At 43.1% G+C, this 15,192-nt stretch overlaps 1 protein-coding gene across 2 annotated transcripts in view; it reads left to right on the top strand.

Moving 5' to 3' along the window:
- Positions 1–6,295: 6,295 nt before the first annotated feature.
- Positions 6,296–15,192, top strand: part of MOB2 (MOB kinase activator 2) — a 106,586-nt gene continuing 97,689 nt past the window's right edge. For both annotated transcript variants that reach the window (XM_035121672.3, XM_088666124.1), the window contains exon 1: positions 6,296–6,708. In XM_035121672.3, the coding sequence (XP_034977563.1) occupies positions 6,692–6,708 (17 nt within the window). In that variant the 5' untranslated portion in view covers positions 6,296–6,691. The remainder of the gene's footprint in view (positions 6,709–15,192) is intronic.

Below are 15,192 nucleotides of genomic sequence, written 5' to 3'. Positions count from 1 at the left end.
CGAGAAGGCCCTCTGTCTGGTTCCCTGCAACCTCACTTCTCGCAATGAGGGAACCGCAAGAAGGCCCTTGGCGCTGGATCTCAGTGTGGGGGCTGAACGATGGGGGTGGAGACGCTCCTTCAGGTATACTGGGCCGAGGCCTTTTGGGCTTTAAAGGTCAGTACCAACACTTTGAATTGTGCTCGGAAACGTACTGGGAGCCAATGCAGATCTCTCAGGACCGGTGTTATGTGGTTCCGGCGGCCACTCCCAGTCACCGGTCTAGCTGCCGCATTATGGATTAATTGCAGTTTCAGGGTCACCTTCAAAGGTAGCCCCATGTAGAGCGCATTACAGTAGTCCAAGTGGGAGATAACTACGGTAGAGCATGCACCACTCTGGCGAGACAGTCTGCGGGCAGGTAGGGTCTCAGCTTGCGTTCCAGATGGAGCTGGTAGACAGCTGCCCTGGACACAGAATTGATCTGCACCTCCATGGACAACTGTGAGTCCAAAATGACTCCCAGGCTGCACACCTGATCCTTCAGGGGCACAGTTACCCCATTCAGGACCAGGGAGTCCCTCACCCCCACCCCCACCCCCTGTCCCCCCAAAACTGTACTTCTGTCTTGTCAGGATTCAGCTTCAATCTGTTAGCTGCCATCCATCCTCCAACCGCCTCCAGGCACTCACACAGGACATTCACCGCCTTCACTGGTTCTGATTTAAAAGAGAGGCAGAGCTGAAAGTGGCTCTGAAAGTGTATTAGGGATCCAGTACTAACTCTAGGACAATTGGCAAAAAGCACATTGTGCCCTCCCTTTTGACTTCAGTTTGACTTACACCACCCTTTTTGGTGGTGGAACTTGCACTGGTTTTCCAGGTCATGTGATGGAGCTGAATGGGATTAGGATCCAGCAAAGGTACCTCCTCCTTTGTTCCTGCCCTCACTACATCCCTATTTCAAGGCTTGCGCAAGCATATGACCCACCAGACTTGGCTCAGCTGGCTGAACTCCAGCTGAGCTCATATGGGGGACTCATATTGGATTGAGGGTCTTGTGCTGGTGTGACCCAGCTGAGCTGGAGATCTGCTGGATCCTAAGCTGCTTGGCCCGGCAGATCTATGACCAGGATTCCTCCCTTATACAATGCAAGCAAGCTGAGTAATATTGAACAAACAGCAACAATTGCTCGATGGATCTGTCAACGGTGTTCATTATCCCATAGAGTCCACAAATTATAAGAAGCAGTTTTCTTAGGTATGAAAGGAAATTGGAAGGGGGAAAAAATGGCTAAGCAGCAGTGACGATATAGCAGTACATGTAACAACAATAAAGACGGAAAGCTGTGGAATATGTTAAATAAAATTAATTTCAGAACTATGGGCGACAAATAAACAATTTCCATGTGCAGAATTTAAACAGAACTAGAGGTGGAAGATCAAAAGCAGGAATTAAAAAGCATGTTGTAACAGACATTTTAGAAGAAACTACTATTGACAGGAGGAATGTTCACATTTTTGTAAGTGTATCCTTTTCAAACCATTGCATAACCTCCAACATTCCTCAGATGAAAACAGAGACATTTCTGACTCCTCCCCAACTCACCCACCTCAACCCCCCCATTTTTGTCCCCCCTCCCCTGCAGAGCATTTCATGTCAAAAGAAGGGCGAGTCCCACTACCACTTCACCAATGGGACACAGCACACACACCCTCCACCATCCTGAGAAAAACCCTTAATCCCAATTTTATTTCATTACATTTTTTGGGTGGATTTACAAAAAGAAAAATGCACACCAATACTTTTTTTTTTAGAAAGAGGCAAGAGTAGACACAGGCACACAAAGCATTAAAATGATAATAATCAAGCCTCTCCTGAATTGCTGAACTACTGCTTCTGATCCTTTCCACTTCTTGCCTTGCCTAGATGGAGTTGGTTTGTTTGTTAGCTAATGCTGCAGAGGAGCAAGTTGTTTGGAGGTCTAGGCTAATGGTTAATTTACCAGCTTAACTAGTAATTTTCCATGTATTCCAAAATACCGTCCCATGTTTACGGGAGCCTTTGGCTGGTTCATTTGGGGGAAGATAACATTCAAAATGTAAACAGATCAAGTAACTTTTGCTTTAGCATGCATATAGCCAGGAACCATGCCTTTTAGATGTCCAGTTGCCGTACTAATTTTAACATAGCGTAAGAAATGGATCAGCAATATTTATGAGATCAAATGACAATTTATACTTTTTAGTTATTTATGGCCCTAAAGATAGTAAGATAGTATCTGAGTAATTCAGGCTTCAAAGACTCCATTCTGGACCTGAAACCAGGGGTACATCATTTTCTGACACCGAATATGGAGCTTTGGGGTAGTTATGTGCTCTCCAAACACTAGATCAGGCATCCCCAAACTTCGGCCCTCCAGATGTTTTGGACTACAATTCCCATCTCCCCCGACCACTGGTCCTGTTAGCTAGGGATCATGGGAGTTGTAGGCCAAAACATCTGGAGGGCCGCAGTTTGGGGATGCCTGCACTAGATAATACTATCATAGCTGCCAAGTTTTCCCTTTTCTCGCGAGGAAGCCTATTCAGCATAAGGGAAAATCCCTTTAAAAAAGGGATAACTTGGCAGCTATGAATACTATGCAGTTTAGCATCCACTGGTTTTTTAACCTAAGGAACATCTAAATTAACCTCTAGCCTTGCTAAGAGCATGACTCATATGCTTCTTTTTATTTCTTTTATCTGCTTCTCAAGGGACCTATGTGTCCCCAGTGGGGCTGTAACAAGATCTGAGATTCTTTTTAAAAAAGGGTGGCTTGGGGGTGGGCGGAGCCATTCTTGTTTTGCTGCCCCAGAAACCCTTGGTGCAACTTTGTTTCGCACCTAGCAGAGGCTAATCTAATGAAGCCTGCACAAAACCTGGAAGATATCTTAGACCAGGGGTCCCCAAACTACGGCCCCCGGGCCGGATGCGGCCCAATCGGCCTTCCAATCCGGCCCGCGACGACCCCCGCCGCCCGCTGCCGCCGCCCGCTCTCACGGCGCGCGGCGCAGCGACAATCTAAAAAATCGCCAAAAAATCGCCAAAAATCGCTTGTGCGCATGCGTACGGGCCTCTCCCGACCCGGAAGAGGTCATTTCTGGTGCACTTCCGGGTCGGGGGAGGCCCATACGCATGCGCACAAGCGATTTTCGGTGATTTTTTTTACCGCCCGTGTGCGTGTGCGCATGCGCACGGGCGCGCACTCCCCCGCCCTCCGGCCCGCTGCGCGCGCACTCCCCTACCCTCCGGCCCACCGCGCGGTCGGCGCGGCGGGCACCGGCCCGCCGCGCGGTAAGTCTGGGGACCCCTGTCTTAGACTGTTTCAATATGCAAAGGCTGGACTTTAAGACCATGTCAGCTTTTCCTTTTGTATTTTGCTTGACATCTATCCTACCCTGGTGTTGAAACAGGTACAATATTTATGTTTTTTGTTCATCCTCATACCATTGTTTCATGATAAAGACTAGAACGAATTTTTTTGTTGGGTGGTCAACATTTGTCAGGAAATCGTAGCTGTACTTCTCCACTACAAAAATGAAGTTGAACTGGTGTTTCCAAGTACCGGTATGTGTTGACCATTGAACATCTTTGTAATGTGGGCCACCATTTATCATACAAAGACTTTCACCTTGCAATCCACCCCAGCAACTTTTCTTTAACACATCTGAAACCCTGGACAAGGGAAAAGTAGTTTGGTGGCTGTGATGTTGTAGAGGCAAAACAGTAGGTGGGAAAAGGCTAAGCACCCTTGCCTTTTCCTCCCTTCCCCTCCCCACAAATATTTCCATTCTCCATCCCACCAACTGTTTACACAGGAGGAGCATGTCTGAGTTTTCAGATTCATGCCTACTCCTAAGCATTTAGCAGTACAATATGTTTAATATTTATTCAGAAGTAGGCCACACTGAGTTTATTCCTTAAAGGTATGCGGAACTCCCAGAGAGAGGTGATATTCTAATTGCAGAGCAGAACAGCAGAATCTGTTCACATCATTAACACATTATAGCTATACTGTTTCCTTTCCCCAGATTTCTCTTTCTTTTATTTCAAGGTTCAAAGTTACATTTTATCTCTCAACAGTTATAATCCTCATTCTATAATACTAATGACTCCCCGCTCACCCACCCTTGATATTTATAATCACAAACAATTGCGTCTTAAAATTCCATCACGTCCAGTTTCCTCCTCTTTAAAAAGTTTCTTCACATATTTTGCTATTTTCTCTCTATCAAACTTCAGCAGTGGACTTCACATATTAAATATTATTTTTTTAAATAGACGAGAAAGTGTCTCCAGTCCTCCTTGAAGGATATATTTGGGGGGGGGGGAGTGGACAGTAGGGAAAGCTCTGAGGAAGTTTTAGAGGACCATGCTTGAGAAGAAGATACATGAATTAAAGCATGCATTGCTGTGGTGGGAAGGCTCAGCATTCAGATGGCATATAAGGAAAATTCCACTGAAACTGTTAGTTGTTACTCTCGGAGTTCCTATTGGCCCTTTTCTGCTTAGGCCAATGTAGGTTTTGATGGGTAGGTGTTGGTGTGTAGAAAAGGTTAACCCACTCGACCCAATCCTGATTGTGCAATTCCACAGCTGGTGGGTTGTCGTTTTTTTGTAGGGAGAACTAGACATATGAGATGCAATTGCACATTTAGTGTAATGTCTTGGTTGTACTTCAGCATTATTGGATCATATCCAATTAAATTGTCCTGTTCCTGCAGAGACTTCTACAACAACAGTTCAGTGAAGAACTTCCCCTCCCTTTTTCCGCACAACCCATTGTTTTCAGAAATACATGACATTCCAAGTGAAAGTTCAGAATCTTTCAGGCATGGATCATGGCTAGGAAGGGGAACTGGAAGTATGCTTTCATTTCCAAAAATAGATTGACAAACATCCTAATCCCAGTTACAGGTAGGTAGCTGTGTTGGTCTGACGTCGAAACAAAATAAAAAAATTCCTTCCAGTAGTACCTTAGAGACCAACTAAGTTTGTCATTGGTATGAGCTTTCGTGTGCATGCACACTTCTTCAGATACACTGAAACAGAAGTCACCAGTCCCTTATGTATAGTCAGAGGGTGGAGCTGGGGGTATTACTCAGAAGGGTGGTGGGAATGGGTGATTGGCTGATAGGTGTGGTAGTTAGAAAGATGTCAGGCTGTACCTGTGCAAGTTTCAACAATCTAATTAATAATGATGGCTGTATTTGCAGTTCAATCCCATGTATGTTTACCCCAAAACAAGTCCTGCTCTAAAGTCATTTCTACTTTTAGAGACAGGTTTATTTTCTGGGGCTTTTGGCTAAAAGCATGAGCCTCTTCTGGTTTCCATGAGAATGAAGGACTACATACTATTTTAAATAAAGCCAGATAATACTACTATTATTTGGCTTTAAATTATTATTAATATAATATACTGTAATAATAAAATTATTAATATAATTATTATTACCGTGTGCTGCTCTGGTTCGCCAGAAGCGGCTTAGTCATGCTGGCCACATGACCCAGAAGCTGTCTGCAGACAAATGGCGGCTCCCTCGGCCTATAGATTTTCAACTTTTATTTATTTAAACAAGTTTTATTCAACTCTTTACCCATGCCTTCAGGCATGTAATCTAAAAAAGAAAAAGAAAAAAGGGGTTTTCTCTCTTTTCCAGCTGCAAAAGCTACGATATAGGCAAAACGAAGTAAAACAAAACACTTATGCATGCTTACACATAAGTAAGCTCCCCTGAGTTCAATGGGGCATACCGTACTTCCAGGTAGGTGCGAAGAGGCACTTTTCCCCAACCTGTGACACTTTACAGAATTGTTGGACTCCAACTCCCATCAGCCCCAGCCCCAACGGCCAATGGGCAGGAACGACGGGAACTACAGTCCGCCACCATCCACATGGGGCACCCCTGGCGCGTGGGAACAGCAGCCGCAACGTGGGAAAACCAAGACTCGGGTCGATAAGGCGGTAAGAAAGCGCAGTATCGCATGAACCTCGCATGATTCCCAGCGGCCGCCGTAGTTTCAGCCTTCCAGGTGTTTTTTTAAACCTCCCCCTCTCTTTCCGCAGCCAGAAGAAACTCTCCCTTCTCCGTTCCCGTTTAGAGGTTCTGTTCCCTCGGAGTTTGCGCCGGGACTCCATTTCCCATCGTCCCTCGGGAGGGCGGTCGCTTCCGGGTTGCTGTGCCGGGCGCGCGTGTGGAGGGGGGGTGGTGATGAGAGAGGGGCGGGGAGAAAATGTTGGAGGAAAGGCAGTGTGTTTACTTCCGGCCATCCTGAGCGCGAGAGCGAGGCGAGCGAGAGAGCGCTTGTGTGTCTCTCGCCCGCCGAGGCTGGTTGGCTGAGGGGACCCGGCGGGCGCTGCCTTGGGGGCGGGAACCCAGCGGAGCCGCCCGGAGCAGCAGCAGGAGGAAGACGAGGCGGCGGCGGTGAAGAAAGAAGAAGAAGTAGCCGAAGTAGCAGCCTCCTCCTCCGCCGCCGCCTGAGGGAGGAGAGAACGGGGCGCCAGACGGGAGAAGGTCCGGTGCGGGACAGGCGCCACCCATGAGCCGCCTCAGAGGCCGGAGCGGGCGGTGAGGAGAGGAGCACAGGCGGTCAAGCAGGGACACAGCCGGAGCCGCCTGCTTGCTCGCCCGGCCCAGCACCGCGGCGGCGCAAGGCAGCAGGCGGCGTCATGGACTGGCTCATGGGGTGAGTAGCCTTGGCTGGGCGAAGCGGAGGGCGGTGGGGGGCCGGGCTGGGCTGAGTTGGGGTTTTGTGCTTCGTTCGAGCTTCATCGTGGGGTAAGAAGGTCAGAAGGGGTGTTTCCGGGCTTGCTAGCGGTTGCTCCCACCTTCCCCCCCCCCACCTCCTTTCCTCTCCCCCCTCAGGCCGCGGGGCTCGGTTTTGGCACGGCGCTGGCAGGGTCAGGTGTAAGTTGTTCCTGAGTTGTAGTCAAGATTGGATTAACTTGGATTAAATTAGCGCCCAGCATACTTTAATCCCAGCCACACCTTTCTACTGATTCTCAGTCGGGGCAAGGTAAAGAATGGAAGAAGATGAATTTCATGCTGCCTGCCCGAACATGCATAATGTGTGTGCGCGCGAGCGCGCACGTGTTATGCACACATGTAGCTTTGCGCAGGGCATCCTTATGCATGGAGTGGTGGTTACAATTTTTATTTGCCATCTAGAATCAGGGTTAGCAAGTCCTGAGTTTGTTTTTTAAAGATACAATCTGAGAGTATTTGGGAGCTATTTTATGCTTGTTACAGGTGTTGGTCTGGTGTAGTCGAAACAAAATAATTCCCCCCTTCCAGTGGCACCTTAGAGACCAACTAAGTTTGCCATTGGTATGAGCTTTCGTGTGCATGCACACTTCTTCAGATACACTGAAACAGAAGTTTCAGTATGTAAAATGTATCTGAAGAAGTGTGCATGCACACGAAAGCTTATACCAATGACAAACTTGGTTGGTCTCTAAGGTTCTACTGTACTGGAAGGAAAAAAAATTATTTTATTTTATGCTTGGTTATGCATGCACTGTCCCATGCAGTTGTGTAAGAACCAGAGACTATAATGCAGGGGGTGTCCTGGATTTCGGGGGTGGGGGGAGGGCCGCAGATCTGGCTTGAATAAGATGCAGTTGCTATAGAAACCTTAACCCTGACACAGCACCAGGATGTCAAGGAGGAATTTCCAGTGGTGGGAGACTTGGCAAGGGGCACAAAAGGGAGTGGTGTGTGAGTGAAATGCAAAGTGCTCACTTTGATGGGAGTAGTACATTGGTCTCATGTGTGTATGTGGTGGTCAGTGTATTAAGGTTCTGCTGAGTGGCAGAGATGCTGGATCACATGTCCGTAAATGACATTTTCTAATTGCAAAATATGGAGCATCACAACAGCTGGCTTGGGATCCTGTGTTGTTGGAAAGCAAGGAATACAAAATGGTTGGTAATACCTGGTTGGGATTGAAGTGCTTTGTAATGGTGGGGGCTTGACAAGGGAGTTTCCAAAAAATCATAACTTGTTCAGGCTGAGGGGCAGAGAGGTAATGTACAGTAATGTTAGGAGTGGGGATTTTTTTTTAATGGACTGATGCTTTTATACTAGTCAGCTGTCCAGGACATGAATATTGCTTAATTGGGTTCAGAGAGAGGAGAAATGCAGCATACATATACAGTATTGCTGTAACCCAACAATTTAGTAATAATTTGGATTCAGGAGCAGCAAGTTGCAGCACATTTCTGTCAACTTAGACTTCTGTTTTTGTAATATCACTTCAGGTCACACCTTAAAACTTTTTCAACACTTTGCCTGCTAGAATGTAAAAGAGGAGACCTTGGCGGAGGTTAAAACCAAATCATTGCCATGCCAGGGGGCTTGGAAAGCTTGGGATTAATAGTACTAATTACCCAGAGAGACAGAAGGTAGAAAGCTATTTGCTGTTGGTTTTAGGGTTGAAAATCTCAGGCAGCTGAGGGATGCTAGCTATGATTAAATGCAAACGCTTGAATATAGTCTGCACAACTATTCTTGACGTGGGTGAACTATAAATAACGGTGATGTGAAATTCATTGGTGAGTAAGATGTGTTCCATAAATGTGCACTCAAGTTATTTATCTTTATGTAATAATTTGATCCTATGCCAAAGGATAATAGTTTAACAGGATATCATAGAGTTTTAGTAGAGGGGTCACAAGCCTTGTGCAATTTTAGATGTGGGTGGGGAAGGTGTCTTATGCTTATGGTGACTGAAATCAAATCAGTTTTGGGTAATACTTCTAATAAGAGTTTGCAGCTGCATATGGTGCTCCTCGAGAATACTTGCTGGGACATCTGGAGCAAGCATTGACTTTATGTGTATTATCAGATTAGGCAAGCTGGCTGATAGTGTATTATGCTTGCATGTATGCCCATCAGTGGAGATGGGTAACATAATGATGAAGGTTAGTTATTTAAAACCTCAGAGGTTTTCCGGAGTTAGCCCAGTTACTGCTTTGATGTTTGTGTTTATAAATCAGAACGTATAGAAGCTAGAATTGGACCATGTAGTTGCAAGTAACACTTAGGGTAATTTAATGCTAATGGTTTGTTCTGACCTTTTTCTGAACTGAATCATATATAGTTGAATAGAATTGTGTACTTTAGTGTCACTGGGATTCTTACAGCATTATGCAAATCAAACTTACATTGCTGTACATCCTTGCTGCTATCACCTGCAACTTTTGGAACACTGTCAGCAGTAATGGTGCCTGCTTTGTTTTATCTCAGTTACTATAGGCTTTCTACTTGTATAGTCTGGTTTTGAAGCGGGAAGCCTTCAAAAGTTAAAGTGTGCACTTCTAGAACAAAACACATACCGGTAGTATTTTACTACTGTAGCAAAGTTCTGATAATGGACAACAGACTTGCAACTAAAACTTAAAAAACAAAAGCCTAGTTTGCATGTCAATATAAACTATTATTAATGGTTTACTGCAATCATAGAAAATGGACCCTTTTGACTCTTCCCCTAGTGTGAGCGAAAACTACAATGCCTGGCTTAGTGTTCTATCTGAACTGGGGATCATGGTTTGTTTCGGTCCACACCATGATTAGTAAGACAAGAACAAACCTTGGCTTCACATCATGGTATGTTTGGCCCCAAACAAACCTGCTGTAAGGGAAACACTAATATTGGGGTTTCCAAAACTGATGATCGGGGAATGTTTTGTTGTGAAGAATCTGTGTTCAAACAGTGTTTTACGAGGCTATAGGTCCTGAATACCTGGAAAATAACAAACCACCATCCTTGATTCAAACGTAATGCTAAGCCACTGTGGTTTGTAGCTTGCAGCAACAAATTAACATAGCCAGAGCCACCCCTCTAAAGTTTATGCTATCTTTTAAAAGAGGGATTTCTGTGAAATAAACTGCTTTCTTAATTTTATGTGTTTTCTCTCCAATACTGTTGTGTATTGGTTTCCTTTAGGCTACAGTCCTTTACCTAATTACCCCTGAATAAAGCCTGTTGGAGTAATTCATAGAGAATTGTAGAGTTGGAAGGGATCCCAAGGGCCATCTAGTCCAACCCCCTGCAATGCAGAAATCTTAACTAAAGCACCCCTGACAGATGGCCATCCACCTCTGCTTACAAACCTCCAAGGAAGGAGAGTCCACAACCTCTCAAGTGAGTAATTGGGACTCACTTTTGAGTAGGCATATACAGTGGTACCTCTGTTTTTGGAAGCCCAACGTTTTGGTTTTCGAACGCCGAAAACCCAGAAGTAATTGCTTTTTATACTTTTGTATTGAGCAACATTGACCATTGTCCTTATTCTAGGCTTTCACAATTTCAAGTTCATTTGCTCTTTTGAGCCATTATTCAAAATCTCTGGTTACCTGAGTGAAAGCATGGTGCGGATGTAATGTTTTCTGATCTATTAACCATAGTTAAGAGATTGGAAGCATGCACAGACTCGGGTGCCTTCTGTGTTTAACATGATGCGTGGTATAGCATCCTATTTGTATCATAGTTAGCTTTAACCAGGGTTTGAGTCTCGTTTATAAGCTTCGGTTAAAGCTAACTGTGATGGGTGTTTACCCTCATTGTGGTGCTCTATGTTTGGTCTTACAATATATTTTTATTGTTTTATTGTCTGAGTTTGTACCAGAAACATTGTGCTTCTCTTTTGTGTTCTCGTATGATTTGCTAAAAGTTTGAGGGAAGAACTATGTGAATCAAACTGTCATAACTGGATCTCCAAATTTCTATGACCTTTCTTTACATTAGTTAAATATTGTGTATCCTGGTGCTGAACACTCATGTCATGTCAAGGTCAATGACTTACAGGTGTGTGCAAATCCAGTTAGTCTTTACAGGTGTTGCATAGCAACAGGGAATATGTTAAGCAATATATTGCAACTTTTAAGAATGGGAGATTAAAATGTTCCTATTACTGTATATGTAAACATATGACACACCACTTTGAATGGAGTTCAGAGTTGCATTTGGATTTTGTGCACTTAAATTTGGTATGAATATGCTGAGAGCTTTGTTTCCTTTTGGAAGAGGATTGATTGCTATGAAAGTTTGTTCTGTTAGTTTTAAGTGTCAACAAATAGTATTTGTGGTTGTTTCCTGTTACTATATAAATTTCTTAACTTTTTATGGGGGAAAAAAACTGTTAATAAATTTGTAGTTCTAAAGTGACAAGACATCATGGGAGCTGATATAATGTTATGTGACAATTAAAATGATTTATTGAAGAGCATCTTATTTTAGGAGACATTTTAACATCACCTGTCAAGTATTTTGTAGCCAGTTAATCTTTTCACATTTGGAACTTTTAAAGACTTGTACGTTCTAAAGGAAGACAAAAACATGGGGCAGGGAACTTGTGCCATAGACTCCAGTACAATGATAACCAGTTGGTGTGACAGAACCCTGTTCTTTGTTTTTGTACCATATGCTAGTTTTTAGAAATACTAAAATTGTAAACTGTCTGGAGTGCCATGGCAGAAAGGCAACATATAAATGCCAACATCAACCTTCTATTCTGTGTCCAGTTTTCAGAGCAGCGACCTCATTATTCAGTAGAAGCTTCAAGCTGGTCAGTATTATAACCATGTTGAATTCACCATCATATGGAACTGAATAGTTAAAGAACTGAGGGATATTGTTTTAAGAAACCCAATCCATCCTTTATCTATGCTAGTATGTTACATACATCAAAGTTTATATTCTTCATACATTTTGCACATTTCTGGCACCTTCTATGTAGAGTGTCAAGAATTGTTCTTTATTTTATTTTATTTCTATACCACTTTTCTACCAAGGCATGCAACACTGTTGGTAATTTTTAAAATATCAAAACAAATAAATGACATAAAATGTAAAGTTGAGGTGTAGGGTTGAAGTAGTTCCTGATGTTGTCTTTGCCTGTCTTCCTTGCTCTCTTCTTCATGCCCACAGGACAGAACATGTAATTTGAAAAAGTAAACATTGTGCCAGTTACTAATGGTGTAGCATCAGTGCTCTCCACATAGAGCAAAAATTGCTTACTCCAGTGGAAAGAACTCCTCATTTAAAGCTACCGGTAGTTGGATCCATACTTCCCGAGCACTGACACTGCTCGTGGGAGCCACCTGTTTTCTCTGAGTCCTCTTTCCTCTTGCAGCCCTCAGTACCCTGTGAAAAGCTGCTTCGGAGAGTTTGAGGCAGGAACTTCCTCCACTGGTTCTCAGTCCTTTCCCCCAACAGAAAGACAGATCTGGGTCCATGTTACCCCAAGAAGCCAGTTGTGATGGTGACATATAAATATGGTTGTATTATATTAGTGAAACTATGGACATCTTGATTGGGAATTTCCAATGTGCATGTAAACTTAGAGTTATGATGCTAACATGAAACATTTAACATGTTTAGGTCCTCATGTGTGGTAGACTAAATCTAAACATTTTAGAATTGCATTAATAGATTGGATCATGGCCCATTTGGGCTAACGGAAGTAAAATTTAGCTGTCATGACTGATAGAAACAACAACAAAAATTCCTTCCAGTAGCACCATAGAGACCAACTAAGTTTGTCTTAGGTTTGAGCTTTCGTGTGCATGCACACTTCTTCTCTGAAGAAGTACCTGAAGAAGTGTGCATGCACACGAAAGCTCATACCTTAGACCAAACTTAGTTGGTCTCTATGGTGCTACTGGAAGGAATTTTTTTATTTTTTGTTTCGACTACATCAGACCAACACGGCTACCTACCTGTAACTATGACTGATAGACAACTTCATGAAGAAGTTCTCTATCAGTGGCTAATTCCTTTTGGAGCCATCTTAACCAGTACCCTTCTCCATATATTGTGGCAGCAAATTTTGTATGCATTAATTCCTTAATTATGCATTGTGTGACGAAGCACTTTTGTTTGGCCTGAATTTAATACTAATCAGTAGATTAACTTGTAGTTTGTCAGTAAGCCCTAGAATGTCATCTCTTGTCACCTCTAATTCTTGAGATGTCTTGCCTGAAAAACGTAATTTAAGCATGATATCTAATGTCTTCCGCTGAAGATTGATGCAGAGAAGCAGAATGATATTGCCCTGCCCTCCTTTAGTACTTTCACATCTTGGCTATCTAACAGTTACCTCCCAGGCTAGTTTCCTGCTTCTGTTGTTGCCTATTGTCAGGACACTTTTTTGTCAGTTTGTGCTCCATTTCATTTGTACAAGATTTTATTTAGAGGAAACCGTCTTGGCTTTTATGGCTTCCTTGTCTCTGCTTCTTAGCTATACTGGCATACCTTTGGACTTGATCTCATCTAGGCAGCTCTGTAACTAATGTTTCTAAGATGTTTATCTAGACATTTTTGTCACCACATCTAAACATTGCTCCCCCATTGTATTGATTGCATGTAAAAGACATTTTTAATGACCATCAAGGGAGGTAATGTGTAAACCTGTTCTGAGTTTCACTCCTTTAATCAGATTTCACATAACCTCTGTTCCTACTACAGACTATTATTAGGGAGTCTAGAACTCCCTAATGTTTGTTAAAAGTGCTGCAGCTGCTTAGGTCAATATAATATTTGTTAACTAGCTATCTTTGTTGACTAAGCCTCCTTCTGCAAGGAGGCTTGAGAACTCTTGGATTTTTCATTGGAAAAGTACTTTTAGTAAAGTTTCAACTGTTTGTTGTCTCAGTCTGGTTTACATGTCAGTCACAGTAAGCCATAGTTTGAAGTAAACTGCTACCGGTATGTTTGTGCCTGCTTTGTTACCTAGCTTGGCAAAAGGAAGAGCAACCCATGGAGTGGATGGCTTAGCATTACAGTATATGTGATTCAGTGTGCATGGTTCCCCCCCCCCCAACCATGAGAGGAAGCTAAAGTATTTTTCGTAGCTTACTACTTGATGCTTGTTTCGTAGAAGCAAACCATATGTAACACCAACATAGTTTCTCCGTGGCTTCTCCCAGCTTGGCAAAGGAACAAGGGAAGCAGGTGAGATTGAGCGCAGAGCACATTGTTTGTTCATGGTAAACCTTAGTTTAGTTCAAATTATGGTTTATTACAATGTGCAGACAAGACCAGTGTGTGTATTAGTTTGTGGGCACTATTAGTGTGTTTACCATTATAAACGTTTTATATTTTGTTTATGGTACTATAAGGGTCTACTATGTTGCACACTTCTGGAACTAGTTTTGATATCATGTATAAGTGAGAACCATGAAGGAGTTAAGAAGGTTGGCAGCTACCCAAAACACCTTGTCTAAACATAACAGCAGTCTGATACAGGAAATGAATTAGATCTTAAACATTTATTAAAATTCTCTGTGGCTTTGTTGAGACAACTTAGAAAATTTGGGGATTTTCTCAAGAGCAGCTAACAGATCAGATACAATCTTATGATATAATCTCATCACTATTTCTTGTAGGTAGACTTTACCAAACTTCTGTTTGAAGTGGATTCAAATCCAAGTTGGTTACTACACATAGAAACATAAAATTGTAGAGTTGGAGGGGACCCGGAGGGTCATCTAGTCCAATCTCCTGAAATGCAGGAATCTCAACACACTGTCTCCCAATCAATTTGAAACCGTACTGGACCCTGCTGAGCTTTGCAAATGTTCTGACAGTTTTATTGCTACAGCACAACTAGATAGTTGCTATGGATGGATAATGAGTTAAAAAGAAACTTTTTCCTTCTTTTTGTAAAACCTTGTTGGTGTCACTTTGATTTACAGAGGTGCAGTGTATATGCTTGCTTTTTATTCTCATTTAGGCAGGTGCTACTCTTTTCTATTCCCACTGCTTTCCCCCCCTTTGTGAACTTCTTTCCCTCTACAGAAAACTACTGAAGATATCAGACCTATGTTTTCCACCCATGAAAAGGTTCATGTATTGAAATGTATTGATCATCGTATGCCATAAATGTCTGATATACTGCTTTCAATAATTTTCGTGACTTCTTCAAAGATACTTAAGGGTATAGAAAAAATCATTGGGAAGTTTGACAATTTTGGGATTCACCTAGCAGCAGCATTCAAAATTTGTCAGGTGGATATTGACCACTTGTGACCAAGTGAAAATGCCCAGGCACTAGGATGGTGCCTGATGTCTCCCATCCTCTGAAAGTACCACCCTCTGAAAGGAACCAAAAAGTTGTACAGTATTGAGAAATACGACTTTCAAGTTGTCTGGTCCAAAAAATGGCAC

Source organism: Zootoca vivipara, chromosome 1 (assembly GCF_965207765.1).
Source record: "Zootoca vivipara chromosome 1, rZooViv2.hap1.1, whole genome shotgun sequence".
Taxonomy (NCBI): Eukaryota; Metazoa; Chordata; class Lepidosauria; order Squamata; family Lacertidae; genus Zootoca; species Zootoca vivipara.
Note: the sequence above shows the minus strand (reverse complement) of the source record. Positions and strands in the feature narration are given on the sequence as shown.